Consider the following 24,682-nt stretch of genomic DNA (forward strand, 5'->3'; position numbering starts at 1 on the left):
GATATAAGGATAGATAGATTTTATTATTTACTCTTATTATAGTTAACTTAAATTATACTTTCTTACTAGTATCTTTTACTTAATAAGATAGTTATATATTAGTCTATTAAATAAATTAGTATTATTAAACTCTTAGTTATATCTATAACTCTTTTCTAGTAAGAATCGCTAGGCAACTCTTACGGCGCTAATCCAAATCCTACTCGCCCTAACCCGGATCGAGCNAGAGAAGTATTAGCACTCCAGACCCCGTGTAACACCGCGGCTACTACTGCGACTTCTTATAACTACCACATACTTAAATCAAGTAGCCATGTATACTAGAGTTCACAGACCTTTAGTGGTACCCGAGAGAGCGAAAAGGCTTGGAATTTGAAAAAAATGGTACAAAGCACTCCACATACCGTATGTACTCCGCATCACTACTATCATCCGGACACTAGCGGAAACCCCAATCACGTGAATACCGCGCCCCCGCGGTGCTTATCGACCGCCAAACTTGAATAAACAACAACATCGTCTCTTCCCGTCTCTTCCGCTAGCTATTCATCCCCAAGTAAATCAATCATCATATCTTCCATGTTAGCCGTCGTATCCCCCAACCTTGCGCGTTGCCTCTTCCACTACCCGCCCGTATGGGGCTTCCGCATAGCATTTCGCCTAGGGATGACAGCGGGATATCTTGGTCGTCGTCTGCGCACTGGGTTCAATGGGTATTTTGAACTTCACCGGTTCACGCGTTTGAGCTTGGGGAGGACGCGGGGTTGAGATGGAAGGGGGAGTATTATGTAAGGTGTGTAGTGTGGAACGCGATTGCTTTTATGAATGAGTTCTGCGACGCTGGGATTATACAAGTGTGCGTTCAACCGGCGGCTTTCGAATAGGCGGCCTCTTGTTACTTTTGGTTGTTGGCGCTGCTCAAGGGTGGTAGTTGTGGACTTTCAGGATGAGCTTGATTGCAGTTGCAAATGGGAGGATTCTGTTGGTGCTTGTGTTTATCGGTGTTACATATTTTAGTAACTATGGAGTCAAGGAGCACATTCACTATACTGCTTTCAGGTATTGTAGTGCCCTTAATGCTTGTCCTTTGAAAAAACCTGCGGATGGCAGGCAATGTCATCACTTATATGAATTTGGATAGTTGGTTGAGAAGAAGACCCTTCCTATTAATAGTTTTGACAACCATAGACTGAGTACTACAGAGAGTTCCTATAACGACTTCATATATATTACCCCACCATGGAAAACACGGGCTTGAAGAGTTATTTACAACAGCCCACCGACCATTCGAATAATCCGTCGAGCAGACTTGTAGTATTGGTGAGCAAATTCTTTTCTCTGTTGGGATGGAGTGGTTGCGCCGACATCGCCGCATGATGCAGGAACAGATGTGGCGGGGGGCTTGGTTTGCGCGTGGCGGGGCAGCGGAATGACTGCGGCTGCCTGTGATCAGAGCGCAAAGGCCCTGAAAACAGTCCTTGTTCGTTCAAGAAAAGGCGACGGGGGCAAGAGAACTAACTTTTCATCATGCGTCAGCCTAGATGCCTCGTGCATGCGTTCTGGAAGCTGACGGGACGGGGCATTTGAGTGGTTGAGTCAGTCAGCGATTCCGGAGCTACAACAACAATTTTCCCCATGGGGACCATGACTCTACATTGTCCCCAAGTCAGCATCTTGACTTTCTACTTTTTGGTTTGTTGGACGACTGCATATATTTAATACCATGTCTTCACATACAGCATCGCAGCGCTACCTGAGCACCCGTGGTGGCTCCTACGACGTAAGGGCAGCGCAAACTGTGGGCGCAGTCGCATGCTAACATGTGCAGTTCTCATTTGAGGATGTCGTCCTCAAGGGCCTCGCTGCAGACGGTGGCCTGTTCATCCCCGAAGAAATCCCCGCGCTTCCCGAAGACTGGGCGTCCAAGTGGAAAGACCTCTCCTTCGAAGACCTCGCCTTTGAAATCTTCTCCCTCTACATCTCCCCCTCAGAGATCCCATCTGCAGACCTAAAAGACATCATCCGCCGCAGCTACTCCACCTTCCGCGCAAAAGACGTCGTCCCCACCGTTACACTCGACAAAGAGAAGAACATACATTTGCTGGAGCTGTTCCATGGGCCTACATTTGCATTCAAGGATGTTGCTCTGCAGTTTCTCGGCAATCTGTTCGAATACTTCCTTGTGCGCAAGAACCAGGGCAAGGAGGGCCGCGATAGAGAGCATCTGACTGTCATTGGCGCTACAAGCGGTGACACTGGTTCAGCAGCCATCTACGGCTTGCGTGGAAAGAAGGATGTGTCTGTCTTCATCATGTTCCCGCACGGCAAGGTTAGCCCCATCCAGGAAGCACAGATGACGACCGTCATTGACGCCAATGTCCACAACTTGGCCGTAGACGGCACTTTCGACGATTGCCAGGTATGTACAAAGTTGATAGCTTACAACACACTACTAACAGCACCAGGACTTTGTAAAAGCCCTCTTCGCCGACCCGGAAATCAACAAGACGCACCGCCTCGCTGCCGTAAACTCCATTAACTGGGCCCGTATCCTTGCGCAAATCACCTACTACTTCTACGCTTACTTTGACCTCATCAAGAAATCCTCCTTCCTCCCCGCTTCCACCGTCCGCTTCGTCGTACCAACCGGCAACTTTGGAGACATTCTCGCTGGCTTCTTCGCGAAGCGCATGGGGCTGCCTGCTGAAAAGCTCGTCATTGCCACCAACGAGAACGACATCCTGCACCGCTTCTGGGAAACCGGCAAGTACGAAAAGCACCCTGTGCACGGCAAGGAGGCCGAGGGCGGTATACCAGCAGACGGTGCCAAGGCGCACGAAGGCGGAGTCAAGGAGACGCTGAGTCCAGCCATGGACATTCTCGTCTCATCAAACTTTGAGCGTCTGCTGTGGTTCCTCTCATACGACGTATACAGCACAAACTCGGATGCTGTATCACAAAGGAGAAGCCAAGCAGGTGACCACGTACGGAACTGGCTCAACGAGCTCAAGTCTCAGGATGGTTTTGCAGTAGACAAGCAGATTCTAGAGGCTGCCAAGGCCGACTTTTCCTCGTACCGTGTCAGCGATGAGGAGACTATTGAGACCATCAAGTACGTCTTTAACGCGGAATCTTCCAAGAACTACGTCCTTGACCCCCACTCGGCTATTGGTATTGCGGCGACACTGCGCTCGGTACAGGTAGCGAAGCCTCCTAGCATACACCATATTGCGCTTGCGACTGCGCACCCAGCCAAGTTTGCAAACGCGGTTGAGCTCGCGCTGCCGGAGCAGAAGGAGTATTTCCAGGCGAAGGTATTGCCGGATGAGTTCAAGGGACTCGAGGATAAGCCGAGGCGAGTCAGCCATGTCAAGAAGGCCGAGGGTTGGCAAGGCGTACGCAAAGTTGTTATTGCGGAAGTAGAGGCGGAGCGAAGGGCTGCCGAAGGTGCGTAGCGGATATATATATAAGAGGTTGGGGTTTTGCATAGGCGTCGATTATATTTGGATAGACTACATGCTGGATATTGCGTACAGAAATGGGAGTCATGCACGCTTTCATGTTGGTCACTATTGAGCTTTTCATCTCTACATGGCTACCAAGCGTATCCCACTTCCATCATTTTCATTCTCAGTACCTATTTCCGTAGCACATCCTCCACCACCACCTCCTTCTTACCCTCTCCATCCCTCCGTCTAACGACCTCACTCTCAAACCCCAACCCAGCCCTCTGCCTCAAAACCCCATACACTGCACTACTATCCGCCCTCCGCCCCCTCTCCTCCACATACCCCCTCGCCTCCCCCGCAGCCTCAAGATACATCTCCCCAATCCTCAACTGGACCCCCTTTTTCCTCGCAACCGCAACCCCATGTCCCACATCCTTGATCCCGAGCTCCAGCCCCGACGCCGGCGCCTGTCCCACAGTAGGAAGGTAAGATCCAGATGTTAGGCGCTGCGACACACCGAGTGCATACGCGCCGAAATTTTCTTCAATGAGGGATTCGAGAGTGGAAGAGGGGAGTCCAGACGTCTCGGCTAGAATGTGGGCTTCTGACAGCAATGTCATCAAGCCGGCTGTGACGAAGTTGCTGGTGGTCTTGAGTAACATGGCTTGCGAGGCTTCATCGCCGACATGGAGTACGCGGCGTGCCAGGACGCCTTTGAGCAGCGGCGCTACACGAGAAATAGCGTCGGGGGGTCCGGCGACGGCGATGAGGAGCTGGCCTGCGGTTGCGACGGGGGTGGCGCCGAAGACGGGGGCAGAGATGTAAGAAGCGTTTTTCTGGGCGAAGGAAGTGGATATTGTTGTGGTGGTGGAGGGGTGGACGGTGGTTGTGTCGATGATTATTTTTTGGGAGAGGGGGCCGCTGGATTGGATGGTGGTGGCCAGGGTGGTTAGGGCTGTGTCGTCGCTGACCTGGAGATCCTCAGTTATGTTTTTATACGCAAGATGAGTACTCCCTAGAGAAGAGAGGGAAAGGAATATGTACAGATATGAAAATGACATTGCAGGTTTGGACTAGATCTGCGATTGTGGGACACGCCGTGGCACCGAGCTCTTCCAGCGGTTTGCCTCGTGAGAGTGTTCGATTCCAGTATTTTAGCGGCGGATAAGCGTCTGGATGTTGTTGTATGTGTTTCTGGATATTCGCCGCCATTGCCAGACCCATTGACCCTAAGCCTATCCAGCCCACGTGCAGCTTTTCTGAGAAATCCATCTTGAAAGAAAACGGGTTGGTAAATCTGGCTCAAGTCTTCCCTCCCAAAATCTTTGAAAAGGGTAGTCAGTGTAATAGTAGGGTGACTCAAATATAGTATACATGGACCTGAATTAGTGCATCACACTAGTGTACATCAGGCAAGTGAGTAAAGCGGATATCCGACAAGACTCGATCCTTCAAACTATCTTGGAAAGAGTCAGTCAAACATCATTCTGCAAAACAGCATGACTCGGCGACTAAACATGTCAATTTCTCTCGCCAAAAAATACTTTGTAATACTAAAGGTATTTGTACACCAAAGACAAACTCAAACTCCGGGCTATGTTGGTATCCAATAATTTTGAGAGCCAGATACGGAACCAGCTGAGTAATGATACTATGCTCTGGCTCTGGCTCTGGCATGCGTAATATAATCGCCTCAAAGGAACATCCTACTCCTCGTCCTCGTCATCGTCAACCACACGTCTCCGCTTTGTCCGGCTAACCACAACTTCATCATCATCGTCGTCGTCATCTGCTGCAACAGCCCCGCCCCTTGCTCTCTTCGGACTTGGAGCAATGCCTTCATCTGGGTCGTCATCGTCCTCGACAATCTCTGGCTCCTCGTCACTAGCAGCGATGAAGTCATCCTCCTCGTCATAGTCGTCCTCACGATTTCTCCGAGGGCCGCCATAATCTTCATCGTCGCTCCAGTCACGCCGTAAGCCGCCACCTTTTCTCTGTTGTTGTTTCCTAGGAGCGCGGTCTTCAAGTCCATCAACATCAAGTCCACCTCCTGATGCTCGCCCACTGCTGCGGCCCATGGTGCGATTAGCGCGCTCGGCCTGGCGGGCTTCGTGCTTCTCGCGGGCGCGCAGTTGCCGCTGCTTCTCTTTGAATGTGGCTTCTTCACGTTGTCGGCGTAGCTCGGGGTCTTCGTCTACGTTGATAAAAGAAATGGCCTGATCCGCATCGTCCCGACCCTTGGATGCCACCTTTGCAAGATCGTTTTGCAGCTTCTCCAATGCGGCATCTTTTGTGTTTGCGGCGGGCACAACGTTTAGAGATGCAGTGAGCTTGTTGGTCACACGCATAACATTGGCCTCTTCGTAAGGGGCCACGAGATATGTGTAACTCTCCTTCTTCGCGTTCGTCTTGGCGCCGGTTTTGTCTTCCCTGACTGCTGTGGGAGTGGGAATCTTGGGGTTTATCTGGGGTGGCGCAAGCGTGTTGGCATCGATATCGAATTGCACGGTAGGATCGCTGGCGAGTTGGAGGGTAAAAGAACCGTCAGACCACCTTAGGATGCGAGCATTCGACTGCAAGACAGCGTTATTCGAGGGTGAGTGTCGCCATCGGATCGTGGTCATGGCAGTGTGGTAAGCGGAGAAGTGTTCAGACGCGCCGACCTTGGAATGGTGGTCGGTAGTCGGTGGTTGGAATGTCCTGTGATCGAAGGCCTTATCCTCGAAGGAAAGGAAGCGCGGGATCTTGAGCAGGTAGAGTTCGTTGTCAGTGGGCTCGGGGACTGCATGGCGCGCCAGGTCTGCATCCATGTATGCGAACGTCTGTTGTTCGACTTCCTCGACAGCCTCTGCCTGCCTGACGCGATCAGTGCGTCCTTCGTCGTCGCCGGAGTCGAGTTCGGCATCGTCGAGCTTGCGCTGTTCACTGTGACACGTCAATTGAATGCCACATACTATTCTCTATCGCGACGTACGCTTGCGCATCTCCCTCGGCGTCATCGTCCGCGCCGCCGTCGCCAAAAAGGTCATCGTCGTCGTCGTCAAGGCCATTCTCCTCGACGGTATTCAGCGGCGTGCCTCCCTCGCCATCGTCAGCAGGAGTGGCATGGCCATTGGCCTCGTCGTCGGACAGGGTTGGATCGTGGCCCGCGTCGGACATGGTCGCGACAAATGGCGAAGGCTGCGTTGCGTTGTTTGCAAGGCGCAGAAACACGGGCGTATCGAGACGTGTCGGGGCGTGTCAGGGCGACGGTGAAGGACAAGGCAAGTAAATGCCACACGTGATGATGGGACAGCAACGGACGGCGGAGGACTGGAACGCAGCAGCTGCACCGCTTCAAAGTTCCCAACGACGCCAGCAGCAGGCCGTGTACTGGGCGCTATACCAGATGCGGCAATAGCGCCCCGCCCCTTCTCGACGCAGGCCCAAGGGAGTGTCGAGTGGGCCCAAAAAGCGTGCCCGCTTGAGACGTATCACCACCTCTTCCCCTTCAATTCTCTTGCATACTCCTCAAGCCGGCCCTCTCTAGGTGCATCCATAGCTCTCGTCTCGCCGCTTGCAGCCCCTGCACGCCCATAGCCAGGACCCCGCAAACAAATGGCTTCTTTCTTCGCAAACGTGTAAGTTGCTTGGCACTTGCTCGCCCTCGCTCGAGTGCTCTCTTCCCTTTCCTCTAGTACAGTCCAAACACTCCCCCTCCCTGGTATGTTTCAGGCAAATCTGCTGCATATCCTCGTACGGCTTCAATCTCGCCATCTCCGCCTCACTCTGGGAAGCTGCGATTTGGTCACTTTTGACCTTCCAATTCCCGCCCGCCGAGGCCTCAAAGGTGTTTCCGTCTTCTAACAACTTCACCGATAGTCGCCAAGGACTGGCCGGCCGCTCCAGCAAAGGCCAGCAAGGCAAAGGCGGCTCTTCGTCACCAACGGCTTCATACTCTGCTTCGCCAACTTCTCAGCACGCTCCAAACCAACCACCTATGCCTGGTTCGCCTGCTCTGTCGTCCAACATGTCGTTCGAAGGCCCGCCATCCGAGGGGTCCGTGCCATCAGGCTCTCGCAGACCGCCTTTCTTTTTCCGCGAGGAGTACTCCAACTTGATTGTCAAGGGCAACTTCATGACGCTGGCTGCAAAGCCCAAGCTTGTCGAGGAGGGCGAATGGCTCGCTCATCAAGGTAAGCTTTGCCACGTGTGAGGTTCGGCCGGAAATGGCGCTAAAAGCATGTGACTAGTTGTTGAGCAGTACAGACTGCTGGAGCAAATGATTGAAGTCATCAAGGTAGTCGACGACAGAACAGGCAAGCCCATCTGTAACCCAGATGTCTGCCCTACCATGTCGGCCAGTGGTCACACATATACCTGGCTCGACAACAACAAAAAGCCCATCAAGATCCCCGCCATCCAGTACATCAACCTTGTACAAAAGTGGATCGTGGGCAAGATCAATGACCCAAACATCTTCCCTACAGACACCACCGCCATCTCGATTGGAACGACAACCTACGCCTCTGGCTCCCTGACTCCCAACTCGACGCCACAGCCTGCGGGACCTACGTCCCTCAACCAGCCCGTATCCCAACTGGCCGGACGCGAATGGCTCGGCAAGTCATCCGGTTTCCCCGAAACCTTCGAGGGCGACATCAAGAGCATCTACCGCCAGATGATGCGGTGCTACGCCCACATCTACCACGGCCACTGGTTGGAACCCTTCTGGAACGTGAGTGCATACAAGGAACTCAACACATGCTTTATCCACTTCATCAACGTCGGCAAGCTCTTCAACCTCATCGGCGACAAGGAGATTGAGCCCATGCAGCCGCTGGTCGACCTCTGGGCGGAGAAGGGTCTGCTTCCTCCCATTACTGCTGCCAAAGAGAATGCTCCGCCTGCGTCTTGAAGATAGTTCTGTCTGTTACTACTACTACTACTACTACTACTACAACTACTACAACTACAATTACTTTTTGAATCCGTCAATCGACCAACGAATAAGCATGTGGGTAGCCCCATTTGATATGGAGGCCCCTCCCCCCAAATCCACAAGAGGCCGTCCATATTTCTGCATTGTACATGTAGCGCGAAAACCGAGTCAAAGGCGAGGATGACGATGATGACGACGACGATTGGCGTTCTGGCATGTCTTACCTTACCATTTCCGCAATGTGAGCCTTTGGAAATAGCATAGAGCAAATGAAACTTTTTTGTCATCCTCTGTCTTCTCCTTCTCCTCCTCCTCCTCCTCCTCCTTCTTCTTCTTCTTCATCTTTTGATACAACCAATATCAGATGACACGATATATGCAAGGCACAACGACGACGACGACGACGACGACAAACGACTAGGAAGAAGAGGCTCAAATTTGATAGTACCACGCAAAAAGCAACCAAACAACTCTTGTCCCCCAACCATAACCCCTCCTAGAAACGCAATGTCATAGCCCCATTCCACACACGCACTCACAAAACTCCAATGGTGACACAGACAAGAGAAACCCAGAGTCTCCGCTCCGCTCCACCATTTCCATTTGACATTTTCATCACCAATGCAAATAACACTTCATGGGTCCGTGGCATGCGGGACGCGCGTTCGTTATGGAGATGCCTGGGCAGGGACAGGCACTTGACATTTTTCGTGACTCGCTACATTACAGCTCGCCCCAGGGGCGAACTTACTGGTGACCGGCCTTGCGGAGGGAGTTGCTCAACCACTCGAGACCCTCGTACAGACCGTCACCAGACGTGGCGCAAGTCGACTGGATGTACTGCATCGGGTTAGTGGGGACGCCCTAACAAAGTGGGTCTGCTTGCAACTTACCCAGGCACGTTGTCGGAGGCTGTGGAGACCAAGCTTGTCGGTGATTTCAGCAGCGTTCATGGCGTTCTGTCACGAAATGATTAGCCATTGTGCAATTGCGAGACTTGCGAGCGATGATGGAGGCTTACAGGCAAATCCTGCTTGTTGGCAAAGACAAGGAGGAGAGCATCCCTGAGCTCGTCCTCGTTCAGCATGCGCTGGAGCTCCTCGCGCGCCTCGACAACACGGTCGCGATCGTTGCTGTCGACGACGAAGATGATACCTTGGGTGTTCTGGAAGTAATGCCTCCACAGAGGACGGATCTTGTCCTGGCCGCCGACATCCCACACGGTGAACTGGATGTTCTTGTACTCGACAGTCTCGACGTTGAAGCCTGGAAAAGGGGGCACAAGAGTCAGCGCACTGCCCTTCGCAATGGTGGCCGTATGCAGCGCAACATACCAATGGTTGGGATGGTGGTGACGATTTCACCCAACTTGAGCTTGTAGAGAATCGTGGTCTTTCCGGCAGCGTCGAGACCGACCATGAGAATACGCATCTCCTTCTTTCCCCATAGCTTGTCGAAGAGCTTGGAGAATGTGAGACCCATGACTGCGGTGGGTGGATGTGCGAGTGTGAGGAGGGTGAGTGGGAAGGCGGTGTATAGACTCTCGAACCTGTGGCGCTAATTGTCAGGACAGTGATGAGAAGAGAGCCATGGCGTCATGGGCGGAAAGGGCATGCCACGACGGGCGTGGTCCTCGCTGGCGCAGAGAGGCACTGGGGGGGGGCGTGGCCTGTTGCCAACCCAAGTCGCAGCCCGAAGGAAAGCTGGCCTCGGAGGAGGCGATGTAGGGTAGAACAAAGCAATCACAGGAAAAAACAAGGCGGCGAGGGACGACTTACGGCTACGTTGTTGAGAGTCGGTGGTATTCGGGGATGGGGCGGGTGGATGTGGATGTACTCTAATTGATGCACAGGAAGGGCTGCGTTGAAGAGATGTGGTGGAAAGCGCGGCGAAGGCTGGGCACTGTTCGTAAGCTGGTAAGTGCCACTACCGTCGGCACGTGACAACTATCAGCGATCGCTTATCTGCGCGGGTTCAAGGACTTGCGGTGAGAGGCGAGCGTCTCCTTTACATTCTTGGAACTGCTCTTATGCACTTGCTCGCATCTTGACACGTTTGGCCTCTCCTGAATGTCCAGAGCGGCAGTCCAGGCAGCCATTGGCCTCTGCTTGGCCGATCTCCTCACCCGCCCCAGGATTGCGTGAGCTCCAGGACCCACAGCTATCCGCACTACACTATTCACTGACGCCGCATTCCTGTCTGCGAGAGCACTTCACGGCCACGACGCATATTGCAACGCTTTTTGACGGCCTCGTTGTTTCCATGCCCGCCCTGGCACACTCGTTACCGAGGCCGCCACACCTGTCCCACCAGTTTCGCCGGCTCCATGGCGCTATTGTGAAACCACCTGCCGCTACCCAAGGCGACCAAAACATCCCGAAATTGTCCATTTGTAGCAACGTCGCACAGTCGCCTTAGGCAACAATGTTTCGTGCAAGACAACGCCGGTGCATCCTCAACTGGACACGGTTGTCATTGCTCCAAGGCAGACATGATTGACACCACTGCTATTGCGCGTCTCCCCATGTTCTCCTCTCTCGCCATGTGCACCATCTCCTTGTCTGCTTGTTCCATCTCACATCACCCTGTGCACCTCTTTTGTCTTTCCGTCACTCATGGCCACTGCAGCTTCAACAAAGATAACCAAGCACATCCAAACACCCATGACCCAGAGCCCGCCGCGAACATACAAAGCCTCCGAAGTAACCGTGAGCAAACAACTCATCGTGCAAGCAGCCCGAAAGGCAACAGACGAAACCGCAAAGGTGTTGAGCATATCCTGTGGCAGCCCAGCCATATTGCCCACGACCACTGCTGCAACAAAGAGGGGAAAAATCTGCCACCTGATTAGATAACTGACACAACCGTATGCAAACCTTGCTCAAGACTTGCCTCCATCCCAGAGTGGTAACAGCCACGCGTACGCATGTACCTGGCATACGACTCTGCAGGAACACGCTGCTCCAACTGCGCTCTTGTATCCTGAGCACGTAGATTGCCGATGTTTTGGATAGGCAGCCTACCTCTGGTAGCAATGACGCGAGCAACGGCGTAAGGCATCATCGAGACTGGAAGTGTCAGCATCGTGATAATGAAGGTCTAGTATGTATGTATACATGTATGTATGTATACGAGAGCGAGCGTTTGCTTACTGATGAAGTGAACCGGGATAGCTAGAATGGACTTGTTGAAGCCGTTAAGGTCAGGCAACATTTTGTCTGGCTAGTTTGTCGTTGTTGCTTTAATGATTAATGGGGGAAGAAGAAAGAGAAAACAATGATGATGATGATGATGGACATTGCTTTGGAGAATGATTGCGCATTTAAGTCGCCCACAGGCTCCTTCCTGGTATGACGGGTGGCTTAGGTGAACAATGTTGTGAGAGAGAGTGAGAAGCAACGAGGGAGTCGTGCTTTCCAAAGAGAATGCGGTAGTGGCAGGCAACAGATACAACTGCTCATTAGATTGGACAGTACGCTCCAAGACACGAAAACACAAAAAGACATGATAAAACTGACTATGCTCGAGTCTACCAAGGTAAATACTCAATGACAGGCGATTCAATGCCTCACACATGATACACCGACGACCTGCTCTCAACACCTTAAACATCATATCACTGCCACTAAATCCCACGCGCCCCTTACTTCAAATCCTTCGTCCTCTCCTCACTCTCCCTAATCCACTTATCCAGCAATTCCCTATTCCTCGGCTTGAACCCCACCTTGAAATATTTTGGCTCCATTGTCAAACTCGTCGGCAGAGCATTCGCCTCCAGACAATCCAGAACAGGCTCATCCCTCGGATCAACCGGCGGCGTAAATTCAAACGCAGAAATCAGTCGGACAAACGCAGTAAACAGCTCACGGTTCGCCAAGTGAGAGCCCACGCACATGCGCGAGCCAGCGCCGTACCCGTAGTGCGGTGTTCCTGCGCCATCGGGGACGTTGAGGTAGCGCTCTGGATCGAAAGTCTCCGGGTTGGTGAAGTGAGATGGGTCGTAGTTGCCGGCGTAGGCGTTCATGTAAAAGGTGGTTCCCGCCGGAATGACGGTGCCGTTCCATTCAATGTCTTTGATTGAAACGCGGGGCAGGGAGATGGGGATGACGATCCAGTAGCGCAGGATTTCTTTGTACAAGGCCGTGATGTAGGGCACGCGTTCTTCGTCCAGGCAGCGCTCCCAGGCGTCGTTGTTGGGGTACACTTTCATGATTTCCTCGTATGCGCGTTGTTGGATCGTTTGACCTTTGGGGGTCGCTAGGTAGGCGATGCCCATGATCAGGTTGCCGGGGACGGTGTCGAGGCCTGCGGAGACCATGGAGAGGCCGATAGAGGTGATTTCAGCTGGTGGGTGTGTTAGTAAATGACTGGTGTAGAGATATAGAAAAGGTCTTACCTCTGTTTAGCTTTGCCTCAGGATCCTTAAGGATGTTGCCGGTAATACATGGCTTGTCTGTGCCGTTCTTGATCTTCTCTTCCAATATGCTGAGCAGCTTGTCCATGTATACGTCTCGCCTCTTTCGGAAGTGTTCAGCCTCGTTGTTTTTACTTGGAATCAGCCGTAGCAACGGAATGTAGTCTTGCCAGTTGTTGCTTGTCGATCTGAGTGATCCTATGCCCCTCTCGACATCGACAATCTCCTTAAGTAGTGGCGCGTTCTTGTTGCCATCAATACGGTATCCATAGTTCAGTGTCAAAGACGTGTTCAAAGCGTATCGTTGCCAATATGCTCGGGGATCGAGATCGATTTCTCCCCCTTTGCTGTCCTGGAGAAGTTCCTTGATAGAGACGGTCGATTCGAGGTCGATGAGGGGCATGTATGACTGTACAGCAGGTCGATTCAGGGCTGTCGCAGCTGCCTTACGGCGAGCTTTGCAGGAATCGTCCCACGGGGAGGTTCCAATCGTGAAACCTTGTGAGGAGGAGACAACTTTATGGAAGGTATGGAGCATAGGCCGTGAAATCATGGCTGCTTGGTTTACGATCCAGAGGTGACGAATGGAGTCGAACGAGTTTGCAAATACGATTCTCTGGGGTCTTCGTCAGATTCTCTATTCTTGAGATGAATGATGCTCATGCTAAGGATCCGTGCTTACCTTGTTTCCCATTCTCACCTGGAAGACAGGGCCATACTTCTTCGCCCATTGCTGTGCTACCTTTGGATGGTTCGTGCCAAGTTCGTACAAGCTTCCAAGCAAGGGAAGTCCAGGAACTTCAGGCAGGCCTTTGATGTGTGGTTTGTCGGTTCCATAGAATAATCTATACAAGAAGTATCCCAGCACTGCAACGCCGGCTACGTAGATAGGGATTGTCATGGTTGCAGCCAAACTCAATGTGTGAGAGAAATAGAAGAGGAAAAGAAGGGAACTCGCGAAGTTTATGACACGAAGGTCATGAATTATAGCTTGCAGCAATACCTATAAGATAGAGCTCGCCGACATCCAGCGAGGCCTCAGACTTGGACAGGACCACACCCTAGCCTCGGCAACACAATCCTTTATCTGACTGGACAAGGTTTTCAGTTTAGTTACGCTCCAGTAGTCCGGGAACATGGAGTTGTTACACCAATCGTCAAGCTAGGCAGACGATCATGTTGGTCAAGGCGGAATAGGGCCGCACGGAAAGTGCGGGGAGGCGCGATGTAGGGTGAGGTCATCATACACTAACTAGATCAGGAAGATTTCCTGCACACACCTTGACGACAAGTATTGGAAGCTAATGCTTAGCAGCTTGAGACGTGATTTTTGGGACAACTGCCAAGAAGGGAACCGATATATGCCTCGACATACAACGACTTGACCCACGTACCATGCCCGACTTACAGCATCCCTGCTTAGGTGCAGTACACTGCTTACTCACACACACACACACACACACGCTCTGTTGCGTATGTTTTAGAACAAGATAGATACGGAAGGTTTCCTTATACGCAGGCCTCGCAATGGCTCTACTAGTTGGAGACAGGGACGGAACATAAGCTAGGTTCCCCAAAGAGGTCTCTACGCAAACTCCAATTTCAAGGCAGGTTCAATACGGCCCACGCATTCGCCAAACCCAACAAGAGCTTCTTCATCATTGCCGCATACACCTCGAATAGTAACCTCATCACCATCCTCGAGGAATGTTCTCTTCTCTTCTTGAACTGCGATAGAATCTTTGCCGTTGTTGCTCTGCTCTAAGAAGCTTCCATATTCAGCTGGAGTGGTACCACTAATGGTGCCAGAGCCCAGCAAATCACCTGGCTGGAAGGGGCACCCGTTGACGCTGTGGTGTGTCAACATTTGTGGAAAGGACCAAAGTAAGTTTCGACCGTTGACTCTGGAAACCGTAGCATTGCTGCCAGATGACGCTGGGATGTGTTAGTCAAGCTTGGTCTCAAAGTGTCCGGAAGTGACAAACATACTCTTGAGGTCGATTTGAAGATTGATATCATAGACAGTCTTGTCACTCTTCTCCCTCAGATAGGGTAGTACTTCAGCGTCGTTCTCGAGCCCCTTTGTCTTGAATGGCTCCAATGCATCAGCGAGCACGACCCACGTACTGATGGTTGTGCCAAAGTTCTTTGCATTGAAGGGTCCCAACGGCACGTACTCCCATGCTTGGATATCTCTAGCTGACCAGTCGTTCATGAGCACCACACCGAACAGGTTTTCTTCGGCCTTTTCAATTGGTATTGGCGTTCCTTGCTCGTTTGAGCCACATACAAAAGCTCCGAGCTCGAGCTCCATATCCAGCTTCCTACATGGGCTGAATGTAGGTACCCGTTTCTCTGCCGTAGGGTTCAACAATATCTGGCCGTTGGGCCGTCGAATTGGGGTTCCTGAAGGTACGACTGAGGATGCTCGGCCATGATAACCGACTGGCAGATGCTTATAGTTTGGTTGCAGAGCCTCTTCTGGGCCTCGGAATATAACACCGCAGTTGTAGGCATGGTTCAGACCCGCAAAGAAGTCGGTGTAGTCGCCAATCTTGAAGGGGAGGTGGGCACGAATCTCTTTGAGGGGTAACAGAGCCTGCTTTTGAAGGGCAGTATTGTTCTGAAGGACACCTGGGTAGGTGGTGTCCTTGGAAAACACGCCCTGTATGTACTTGCGAACGACGGAATGGACGGGGCGGCCGAGTGCAGCGAATGCATTCAATGAGGGCTCTGAGAAGACAGCCTGATGAGGCTGAATGACAGAGAGGGCCGAGAAGCCATTGCCGGCTGCAAAGGCCTCAAGATCTAGGGCATGGTCTCCAATGGCAACTGCGACTCGTGGTTTTGTTGACGAGGCAGTCGAAATGATGCCAAACGGAATGTTGGCTAGTGAAAAGTGCGAGCCCCGAGGTATGGCAAACCAAGACCGCAGTGAAGCCATGGCTGGATGTGTGATGTTGGTGTTTTGCTCGGATAGCGGGGACGATTAAATGCAGTACCCAGCATGCGGTGCTGACTACTCTACAGGTCAGCTCCAATGCGCAGGTGTAGTACTTATCGTACTGCCTCGAGAGCCTCGCGAGGATATTATGCAATTGAGCTGTCGGAGTTTCCATGCGCAGGCCTGCAAGGATACCTTGCACATTGGCAAAGTCAGGATGTCAACCGCATGAAGACCCTCTTCTTCGCATTCGTGGGTGCCGTGCTTCTGGTCCGCTGTCGGCTTGTGACGGGATCGGGATGGGGGCGGGCAGGCGGGCTCGGAAAGATTCCGTCATTTGCCTGCGGATCGCCATGTTGGATGCCCCGCCGCCTGTGGGCTGTGGGGTAAGCCGATGTGAAGGCTCTCCATGGCCCACCACTGCTCCGCTTTGGTCTTATGATGCCATAGGCAACGGGATCAAAAGCCGTTCATTGCCGCATCGTGCAGCATAGCCATGGCCGAGGGGCTGCTCGATGCTTCCTTCGCTACTTCCGTGGGGCCGTTGTACATAGATTCAAGAAGACCGCTGTGGTAGCGTGCCGCCGGGTCGACGCGTACGTAGTCTCTTACTTTCCGACAGAAGCAAAGTTGAACAATCAATCCCCCTCTCGCGATGCCGTCTACGCAGTTCGCTTTCAAGGAAAAGTACCGATACCAGAACGGCTTCAACTCGTACCATGAGTAGGGACTCTCAGTGCTGCCCCGCTTAGTACAAGCTAACGGCATCCCAGGTCCGAAGCAGTAGAGGGCGCGCTCCCTATCGCTGCAAACTCACCACAAAAGCCCCCGTACGGCCTCTACGCCGAGAAGCTCTCTGGAACTGCCTTCACAGCCCCTAGACACGAGAACCAGCAATCATGGCTCTATCGTATCTTGCCATCTTGCGGCCACAGTAATTTTGAGCCCCGTGAATCGACAACATTCAACACAAACCCCGAGAACAAACCATGGGAGCGGATACACTATATCCCAAACCAGCTCCGATGGGATCCCTTCGACCTCGACGAGACGGTAGACTGGGTGCACTCTCTGCACCTGGTGGCTGGTGCCGGTGACCCCACAATGAAGTCGGGAGTCGGATACTTTATTTATGCTGCAGGAAAGGACATGGAGGCCAATGAAGCATTCTACTCGGCTGATGGTGATTTTCTCATTGTCGCCCAGCACGGTGTGCTGGATATTCAGACCGAGCTGGGCCGTCTTGTTGTACGCCCCAACGAGATCTGTGTCATACCGCGTGGTATTCGATACCGTGTCACGCTTCCTCAAGGCCCTGTGCGAGGATACATTCTAGAGCTGTATCAGGGACACTTCACTCTCCCTGAGCTTGGGCCTATAGGCTCCAATTGCCTTGCGAATGCGCGAGATTTCCAGGCGCCAGTGGCCGACTTCGACGAAGACACAGAGACAGAGTGGCAAATCCTCGCAAAGTTTGCTGGCCACCTTTATGCTGCAAAACAAAAGCATACGCCATTCGATGTCGTGGCGTGGCATGGCCTTTACTATCCATACAAGTACGACCTCGGTCGCTTCAACACAATAGGGAGCATTTCATACGATCACCCAGATCCATCCATCTTCACTGTTCTTACCGCGCCCTCGGACCATGCAGGAACCGCAGTTGCGGACTTTGTAATCTTCCCGCCTCGGTGGTTGGTTGCTGAAAATACATTCCGACCGCCATGGTACCACCGAAACACCATGTCGGAGTTTATGGGCCTTATTGGCGGCCAGTACGACGCCAAGACTGGAGGAGGTTTTCAGCCAGCCGGCGCATCTCTACATAATGTCATGTCGGGCCACGGCCCTGACGCTGCTACTCACGAGAAAGCATCGAATGTTGAGCTGCAGCCGAATAAAGTCGGCGAGGGTAGCATGGCGTTTATGTTCGAAAGCTGCCTGATGATTGGTGTAACAGACTGGGGCCTAAAGAAGTGCCGAAAGATTCAGGAAGGTTACAACGCAGAGAGCTGGGAGCCGCTGAAGCCGCACTTCAAGATGCTTGGCAAAAAGATTGACAATAGCGTCTCGCCGCTGGCGGCAGGCTCAGAGGGCGACAAGGGACAAGTGCCTCACTACACGTGAGTGGAACGAGTGGCTGGTTGTACCTGTAGCGACAAAATGGAGAGTACTGATTGATCTCCTACCGAATTTGGTACAGTAGTGTCGGTGAGATTCGGTCCTAGTGAGGATGCTTACTGCATTAGTCTAGAGCATAGCGCGTCGGCGGTGTTGGACCAAGTGGGTGCGGTTTCATGCCCCGCAGCGAACAGAGTGCAGCTTGCCCGCGCGCTCTGCTCGGAGTTTATGAAGACATTTTGTTCATGGATAGGGCGTTTAGATACTGAATTGACATGATTCATGCGCAGCACCTGTATGGTCAGACGTGCATGCTAGCAGATTTGCGCCTATCGACTGTGGAGGGGTCGACGTGTCTCAGGCCCGTCCAACTCCATGTGCCGATACGGCGCAGTCCAAGGGTCCACTAGCGTCAACAGGTGTTAGAGCGCGGGGCTATCTTCTCCCACTTTTCTCCTCCTCGACGCCGCTCTCTTATTCTCTTCATCCTCTCCCATCCCTTCTCTACCTCCCTCCCTCTTCTCTCTACCCTTTCCTTCTCAATTCTCCCCCCAATTCACCACACACAACCTTCATCATGTCTGCCCCAGCCCACAAGTTCAAGGTTGCTGACATCAGTCTCGCGGCCTTCGGTCGCCGTGAGATTGAACTCGCTGAGAACGAGATGCCTGGTCTGATGGAGACCCGCCGCAAGTATGCTGAGGACCAGCCCTTGAAGGGTGCCCGCATTGCTGGATGTCTGCACATGAGTAGGTTGCCTCTGCAGATTTGCCACGATCAAAGGAAATTTTCTTGCTAACACGCATTACAGCCATCCAGACTGCCGTTCTCATCGAGACTCTCAAGTTCCTCGGTGCTGAGCTCACCTGGACTTCGTGCAACATTTTCTCCACCCAGGACCACGCCGCTGCCGCCATCGCCGCCGCCGGTGTGCCCGTCTTCGCCTGGAAGGGCGAGACTGAGGAGGAGTACGAGTGGTGCCTTGAGCAACAACTCACCGCTTTCAAGGATGGCAAGAGCCTGAACTTGATCCTCGACGACGGTGGTGACCTTACCGCCCTTGTCCACAAGAAGTACCCTGAGATGCTCAAGGACTGCTACGGTGTATCCGAGGAGACCACCACCGGTGTCCACCACCTCTACCGTATGCTCAAGGGCAACGGTCTCCTCGTTCCCGCCATCAACGTCAACGACTCCGTCACAAAGTCCAAGTTCGACAACTTGTACGGTTGCCGTGAGTCGCTTGTCGATGGTATCAAGCGTGCCACCGATGTCATGATTGCTGGCAAGGTCGCCGTTGTTGCCGGTTTCGGTGATGTCGGCAAGGGTTGCGCCCAGGCACTCCACAGCATGGGTGCCCGTGTCATCGTCACTGAGATTGATCCCATCAACGCCCTCCAGGCTGCCGTCTCCGGCTTCCAGGTCACCACAATGGAGAAGGCTGCTCCTCAGGGTCAAATTTTCGTCACCACCACTGGTTGCCGTGACATTCTGACTGGCGCTCACTTCGAGGTTATGCCCAACGACGCCATTGTCTGCAACATTGGTCACTTCGATATCGAAATCGATGTTGCCTGGCTCAAGGCCAACGCCAAGTCAGTCACCAGCATCAAGCCCCAGGTTGACCGCTACCTGATGAAGAACGGACGCCACATCATCCTCCTCGCCGAAGGTCGTCTCGTCAACTTGGGATGCGCCACTGGCCACTCTTCTTTCGTCATGTCCTGCTCTTTCACCAACCAGGTCCTCGCTCAGATCATGCTTTACAAGGCATCTGACGAGGCTTTTGGCAACAAGTATGTCGAGTTCGGCAAGACCGGCAAGCTCGACGTCGGTGTCTACGTTCTGCCCAAGATCCTCGACGAGCAGGTTGCTCTTCTTCACTTGGCCCACGTCAACGTCGAGCTCTCCAAGCTCACTGACGTCCAGGCTGAGTACCTCGGTCTCCCTGTCGAGGGTCCTTTCAAGAGCGACATATACCGCTACTAGATTTCTTTTTGTTCCGCGTTTGGGAAGTTTCAACACGACGTTATGATACCACTTCGAAAAAAAGTTATTTGTCTTCAACGGCATAGCATCGAGCCTGGGGCTCGACGGGGTCCGGTTGTTCAAAAGGCGTTGTTTTGCATATCATCTACTTGACCCTTCAACCATGGTCAGGATGAGGATGATACCCAGTGTAAGAGTGTGATACGGAGATGATGAACTGCGTTTCTGCACGCAGCATAAGATTAGTTAACAAGTCTACCCGTTCAAACGGAGACTACATAATTCAGAGTAACGACGGGCCTCCATACCCGCCTCTGGCTTATACTTTGTTCATTCAAATGTACTTGTAATGTGATGTGTGCTGGCTCAGATGTTGTAGGTACGTGCGCAGATTCGAAGCACGCCTCAATAATACGCACCAGGCCGTTTGTGACAAACTGACGTGTGCAATAAGCCTCTAGCGCAGCTATCGTGGAACTCCGAATAGTATTGTAATAGGCAACTGCGGCTAATACAAAAACATATGTCCAAGAGACAGACCGTCGCGCCGCCATTTAACTAGCCCCGCAGTCCCGCCTTTGATTCCTTATTCGACCCATCACGTCCTTGTATTTCTCGATCACGTTGCAACTGATACATACGCTAAGCAGCCGTTAAATGCTACTTTAGCTCATTTAATGTGAGATGCTTCGCAGGTAGGCCCAAAACATATCAGTCAGAGTCAACTGACACGAATCCTTGGGGAGTTACCCAAGGTTCGGATATGACTATGCACTTGACGCACGTGACTGTAGCTTCGTTAGCCCGAGGGTTGACCTTGCTAGGCCTCCAGTTCAAAGTATCGTGACATTGAAGAAGAATATGATAACTCATGTGGCGTCTAGAGGACGAGATGGGCAGGCCTCACACGGCGAGCATGACACAATACAGAATGCCAAGATTCAAGTCGAGGCTTTGGTGGGCGGAGTGTGGCAGAGATTCAGCCTTGCACTGCCCCATACAGCAGCTGAAACCTTCACCTTTGCTATTCCGCTATGCTTCTGCTTTGTTCCATTCAGCATACAAAGTGCTTCCCAACTAACATTGATCGAAACACAAGTAACACCTACTCTTGTTATTTATGAGCTTCGCGTATCTCTTCTTTCTACTGCCCTAGTTGAACTCTGTAGCTCTATCCTATCAGAAACAGGTAGCCCAGCTTGCAGCCTCTTAGCCTTAGACCCTCTAGCTAATGACAAGTTATTCTAGTGGCGGGTACAGATGGACATCTATGTTTACGAACCGATCGATCTTGAGCGTCCCGCATTCCGGCTTCTACAGTTACTACGAGGGAGAGGGTCGACCATTGAGTGTATGCTATACCAAGCCTATCTCGATGGTACAGATACTATTCCGTACAATGCTTTATCGTATACCTGGGGCGGTACAAATAAGACATCGACTGTGACAGTCAACGGGAAGACACTTGATGTTACTGAAAATCTGTACTCAGCCCTTCGACATCTTCGTTCAGAAGATGTAGATAGGGTATTCTGGGTCGATGCTATTTGTATCGATCAAGACAACGAAATAGAACGAGGACATCAAGTTCAACAAATGTGCAAGATTTATTCGCACGCGGAGGAGGTGGTTGTCTGGCTAGGTCAACCCACGGCGGAAACCAATGTCCTTATGGACTCTCTTCGACAACTCGAAGAATACAGTTTGATGTATGCGCATAGACACTGGGACCTGGCACAGTGGGCCAAGTTCTGGCGATCGGTTCCTCAGAATCCATATTTTGAGCCACGTCAAGGCTTAGACCTGCTCTTGAGCCGACCATGGTTTCGAAGAGTCTGGATCTTACAGGAAATAGCCAATGTGAAGAAAGCAAGTGTCTGGTGCGGCATCAAGTCTGTCAAAGCACATATCTTCGCCCTTGCTCCGTCGCTCATAGGAATCAAGCCAGAACGCCATTGTCAAGCTGTCTTGGACATTATGCCTGGCCACTTGCGGGAAGAGACCTGGTGGTGTGAAAGCAGAGACTTGTACAACCTTTTACTCAAGTTCAGAGAAAGCAATGCAAGCGACCCACGAGATAAAATATACGCCTTACTGGGTATATCTTCAGACGCTTGCGACACCGATAGCCTACGCCCGACCTATACGAAAGACCTCCAGACAGTCATTCGCGACACTTCGTTGTTCTTGTTCGGACGGTCAGATGTTTCTTATGAGACAATGCCAATGTTTTTAGAGGATCTTACGTTTCGGAATTCTCTATCCTTCTTAGAGCTTGTCCGAATGTCTGATGCGAAGGCAGTCCAACATTTTCTGATGCGGCGAGGTCTCGAGGTATCACTATCAGAGGCTATGATCAAAGCTGCTGCCGAAAATCAGGAAAATGGGCAAGATATCATGAACTTTCTTATTCAGAAACGCGGAAGTGAGATCACAGTCACAGATAGAATTATCAAAGCCGCTGCAAGAAACAAGACAAGTGGAAGAGACATCATAATCTGTCTTTTTCAGACATGCGAACATGAATTCAAACTCACAAAGGAGGCGTTGAAGGTTTTGCAGGACGTTCTCAGTGAGATATTTGGGGAGATGTTCAGAAATTTGCTGGAAGAAACTGCCGATGTGGATATACGGGATGAAGACTTGAACATTGTCCTATCCATGATGTCAAAGGGAGGCCACATAGAAGACTTTGAGCTGCTACGAAACAGTATCATCAATGCAGGGAATGAATTCTACGCTACCGCACTCCACGCAGCTTCAGCTATAGGCCATGAGGCAGTAGTGAAGCTACTACTAGAAAGAGGCGCTAAAATTAACATAGAGGGTGCCTATAGATCTCCACTCCACGCAGCTTCAGCTAGAGGCCACGAGGCAGTAGTAAGGCTACTACTAGAAAGAGGCGCTAAAATTAATATAGAGGGTGCCTATAGATCTCTACTCTACGCGGCTTCAGAGAAAGGCCACGAGGCAGTGGTAAAGTTACTACTGGACAAAGTTGCCGACGTTGACGTAGGAGATGGATACTATCAAACCGCACTCCGCGCGGCTTCAGCTGAAGGTCATGAGGCGGTGGTGGAGCTTCTGCGTAGCAGGAAACAGGAAAAGCCGGTTTGACAATAGACAATGGTTTCTACTCAATGCAGCGTTCGATGGTGACCATCTCGCTGTTGCTGAGCTTCTGATAGAACAAGAAGTATACTGCGGCTTGCGGTGTTGACACACACTAGTTACGACCCTATTTCCAACCACCTTGCTCACAGCCTTTATTCACACCCCTTGATCCTCTCTTACCAGCAGTTTCATGACGATGTGCATGTTACACAGCTTGATAGTCGAGCTCGTCTTGATCCTGCTATAACAAGCCGTAAGGTCTGACGTTGCAGAATTGCCTGATTCAGAAGGAAAATTTATAGCAAATCTATCGCTACCATTCCAGAACATGCAGGATCAATGAGGTCCACTCGCTATTACCCTCTTTCATAGGAAGCAGAGTTCATTATCAAGGACAGGACTACATATAGCCTTCGGCGGTATAAATTCGTACCTTAGCAAATATAGCTACTACCATCCAGTTCCTGCCTTACTACGTATTCTCCAATCCAGCGCCCCATGGGGTGTCGGCAGTTCGAACTCCCAAATTACCTGCAAAAAAAACGATACAGAGAAGACACCGAATTCGATATAGGCACACATGCATACCTTGCCCCTTTGACACATGTACCAGTAACTGTTTCCTTAGATACGAGCATATTCATATTCGTAACTTGCATACGTACCTTGCCACATGCAACGTATATACACAACATATGTGGGGCGGAAAGTAAACAACATGGCGTGCATGCATGTGTGTAGCACGTTGTACTGCATAAATGAAACAGCGGGAAGAAAGTGTCAATACATTTGTTGTGCGTGAATGATGCAGGTAGGAGTGTGCAGACACCTTTTTGTCGACTTGTGTGCGTGGGGGTGCTTTGTGTGAGAGTGGCATGCAATAATGTGATATTGATTCACGGTTTCGGAGGAAGAGGTGCAATGGTATTCTGCAAGGGGACTCAAGCATCTCAAAAATAGGGCTGTTAGTCCATCTTGACCAAATGCAAAATGGCATCCAGCTATAATTCTCACCAACTTGCCGCCCTATAACATCTACTACACGCCCTCAGCACGCTGTGGAGGATATTTTATCACACGCATCCTATTCTAATCCTGAATTACCATCTTCTCCCCTCCTCCTCCCTTCTCTCCGCAAGGAAAAGCAAAAAAATACAACACTTGAAACTCGTGTCACGTTTACATCACGTGTTACACCATCTTACACCTGCCATGCATGTCCCCCGCCCTCCTTTTACCCCCATACCCCCTGTCTCACACAAGCAAGCCCGACCATGCAATGCAAGGTACGCGAAAACCAACACACCGAACAAGGACCCAAAAAAAAGAAAAACAAGGCCAGTAAAGCCCACCACCTTTTCTTTTCTCTCGCCATCACATGCATACTCTCAGCCTCATCATGCCATGTCATGCATCCGTCCCATACGCATAACCCCACATACACACATCACGCCCGCTAAAACGCCGCCATACACGTTTGTTTAAACAAGAAGAAGCAAAAAAAGCAAAAAAAACAGAAAACAGAAACACGACAATACATCGTCCCCTCCTACGTGTCACACGTACACATTCACAATTCATCCATGTTTTCCCTCTCCCCCCCCCGTCCCTGTCCCTGTCCCCGCCCCCCCAAAAAAACCGTTGATTACAATTTTCGATTCTCCTAACCCCCCAGCTAGTCCTGAACGTTCCCTTATCCATCTCCCAATCTCAATTCAAAACAACCCACA

General features: G+C 51.6%; 11 protein-coding genes across 11 annotated transcripts; 5 read left to right on the top strand and 6 right to left on the bottom strand.

Annotated features, from left to right (window-relative positions):
• Positions 1-1,723: 1,723 nt before the first annotated feature.
• Positions 1,724-3,455, top strand: COCMIDRAFT_29800 (uncharacterized protein; the record flags this gene model as incomplete). The annotated part of the gene is made up of 3 exons (XM_007693874.1): positions 1,724-1,780; positions 1,829-2,419; positions 2,460-3,455. The coding sequence occupies 3 exons, from the start codon at positions 1,724-1,726 to the stop codon at positions 3,453-3,455; spliced, it is 1,644 nt and encodes a 547-aa protein (XP_007692064.1).
• On the bottom strand, positions 3,409-4,721 carry COCMIDRAFT_106258 (uncharacterized protein; the record flags this gene model as incomplete). The annotated part of the gene is made up of 3 exons (XM_007693881.1): positions 3,409-3,519; positions 3,668-4,420; positions 4,494-4,721. The coding sequence occupies 3 exons, from the start codon at positions 4,719-4,721 to the stop codon at positions 3,409-3,411; spliced, it is 1,092 nt and encodes a 363-aa protein (XP_007692071.1).
• Positions 4,722-5,155: 434 nt separating this feature from the next.
• Positions 5,156-6,608, bottom strand: COCMIDRAFT_8867 (uncharacterized protein; the record flags this gene model as incomplete). Its single annotated transcript, XM_007693870.1, has 2 exons — positions 5,156-6,374; positions 6,424-6,608. The coding sequence occupies 2 exons, from the start codon at positions 6,606-6,608 to the stop codon at positions 5,156-5,158; spliced, it is 1,404 nt and encodes a 467-aa protein (XP_007692060.1).
• Positions 6,609-7,046: 438 nt separating this feature from the next.
• On the top strand, positions 7,047-8,346 carry COCMIDRAFT_106229 (uncharacterized protein; the record flags this gene model as incomplete). Its single annotated transcript, XM_007693882.1, has 3 exons — positions 7,047-7,069; positions 7,311-7,624; positions 7,682-8,346. The coding sequence occupies 3 exons, from the start codon at positions 7,047-7,049 to the stop codon at positions 8,344-8,346; spliced, it is 1,002 nt and encodes a 333-aa protein (XP_007692072.1).
• A 771-nt stretch (positions 8,347-9,117) lies between these two features.
• COCMIDRAFT_106246 (uncharacterized protein) lies at positions 9,118-9,852 on the bottom strand (the record flags this gene model as incomplete). The annotated part of the gene is made up of 4 exons (XM_007693883.1): positions 9,118-9,210; positions 9,264-9,329; positions 9,392-9,636; positions 9,705-9,852. The coding sequence occupies 4 exons, from the start codon at positions 9,850-9,852 to the stop codon at positions 9,118-9,120; spliced, it is 552 nt and encodes a 183-aa protein (XP_007692073.1).
• A 1,093-nt stretch (positions 9,853-10,945) lies between these two features.
• Positions 10,946-11,583, bottom strand: COCMIDRAFT_40410 (uncharacterized protein; the record flags this gene model as incomplete). Its single annotated transcript, XM_007693878.1, has 3 exons — positions 10,946-11,206; positions 11,236-11,438; positions 11,523-11,583. 3 exons carry the CDS (start codon positions 11,581-11,583, stop codon positions 10,946-10,948), a joined length of 525 nt encoding a protein of 174 aa, XP_007692068.1.
• Positions 11,584-12,013: 430 nt separating this feature from the next.
• Positions 12,014-13,685, bottom strand: COCMIDRAFT_40411 (uncharacterized protein; the record flags this gene model as incomplete). The annotated part of the gene is made up of 3 exons (XM_007693879.1): positions 12,014-12,714; positions 12,767-13,400; positions 13,467-13,685. 3 exons carry the CDS (start codon positions 13,683-13,685, stop codon positions 12,014-12,016), a joined length of 1,554 nt encoding a protein of 517 aa, XP_007692069.1.
• A 684-nt stretch (positions 13,686-14,369) lies between these two features.
• On the bottom strand, positions 14,370-15,728 carry COCMIDRAFT_106231 (uncharacterized protein; the record flags this gene model as incomplete). The annotated part of the gene is made up of 2 exons (XM_007693884.1): positions 14,370-14,719; positions 14,774-15,728. The coding sequence occupies 2 exons, from the start codon at positions 15,726-15,728 to the stop codon at positions 14,370-14,372; spliced, it is 1,305 nt and encodes a 434-aa protein (XP_007692074.1).
• A 655-nt stretch (positions 15,729-16,383) lies between these two features.
• COCMIDRAFT_8872 (uncharacterized protein) lies at positions 16,384-17,855 on the top strand (the record flags this gene model as incomplete). Its single annotated transcript, XM_007693871.1, has 2 exons — positions 16,384-16,451; positions 16,502-17,855. 2 exons carry the CDS (start codon positions 16,384-16,386, stop codon positions 17,853-17,855), a joined length of 1,422 nt encoding a protein of 473 aa, XP_007692061.1.
• Positions 17,856-18,426: 571 nt separating this feature from the next.
• Positions 18,427-19,838, top strand: COCMIDRAFT_106261 (uncharacterized protein; the record flags this gene model as incomplete). The annotated part of the gene is made up of 2 exons (XM_007693885.1): positions 18,427-18,598; positions 18,661-19,838. The coding sequence occupies 2 exons, from the start codon at positions 18,427-18,429 to the stop codon at positions 19,836-19,838; spliced, it is 1,350 nt and encodes a 449-aa protein (XP_007692075.1).
• A 1,260-nt stretch (positions 19,839-21,098) lies between these two features.
• On the top strand, positions 21,099-22,955 carry COCMIDRAFT_8874 (uncharacterized protein; the record flags this gene model as incomplete). The annotated part of the gene is made up of 1 exon (XM_007693872.1): positions 21,099-22,955. The coding sequence occupies one exon, from the start codon at positions 21,099-21,101 to the stop codon at positions 22,953-22,955; it is 1,857 nt and encodes a 618-aa protein (XP_007692062.1).
• Between the last annotated feature and the right edge of the window lie 1,727 nt (positions 22,956-24,682).

Source organism: Bipolaris oryzae, assembly GCF_000523455.1.
Source record: "Bipolaris oryzae ATCC 44560 unplaced genomic scaffold scaffold_186, whole genome shotgun sequence".
NCBI classification, from domain to species: Eukaryota; Fungi; Ascomycota; class Dothideomycetes; order Pleosporales; family Pleosporaceae; genus Bipolaris; species Bipolaris oryzae.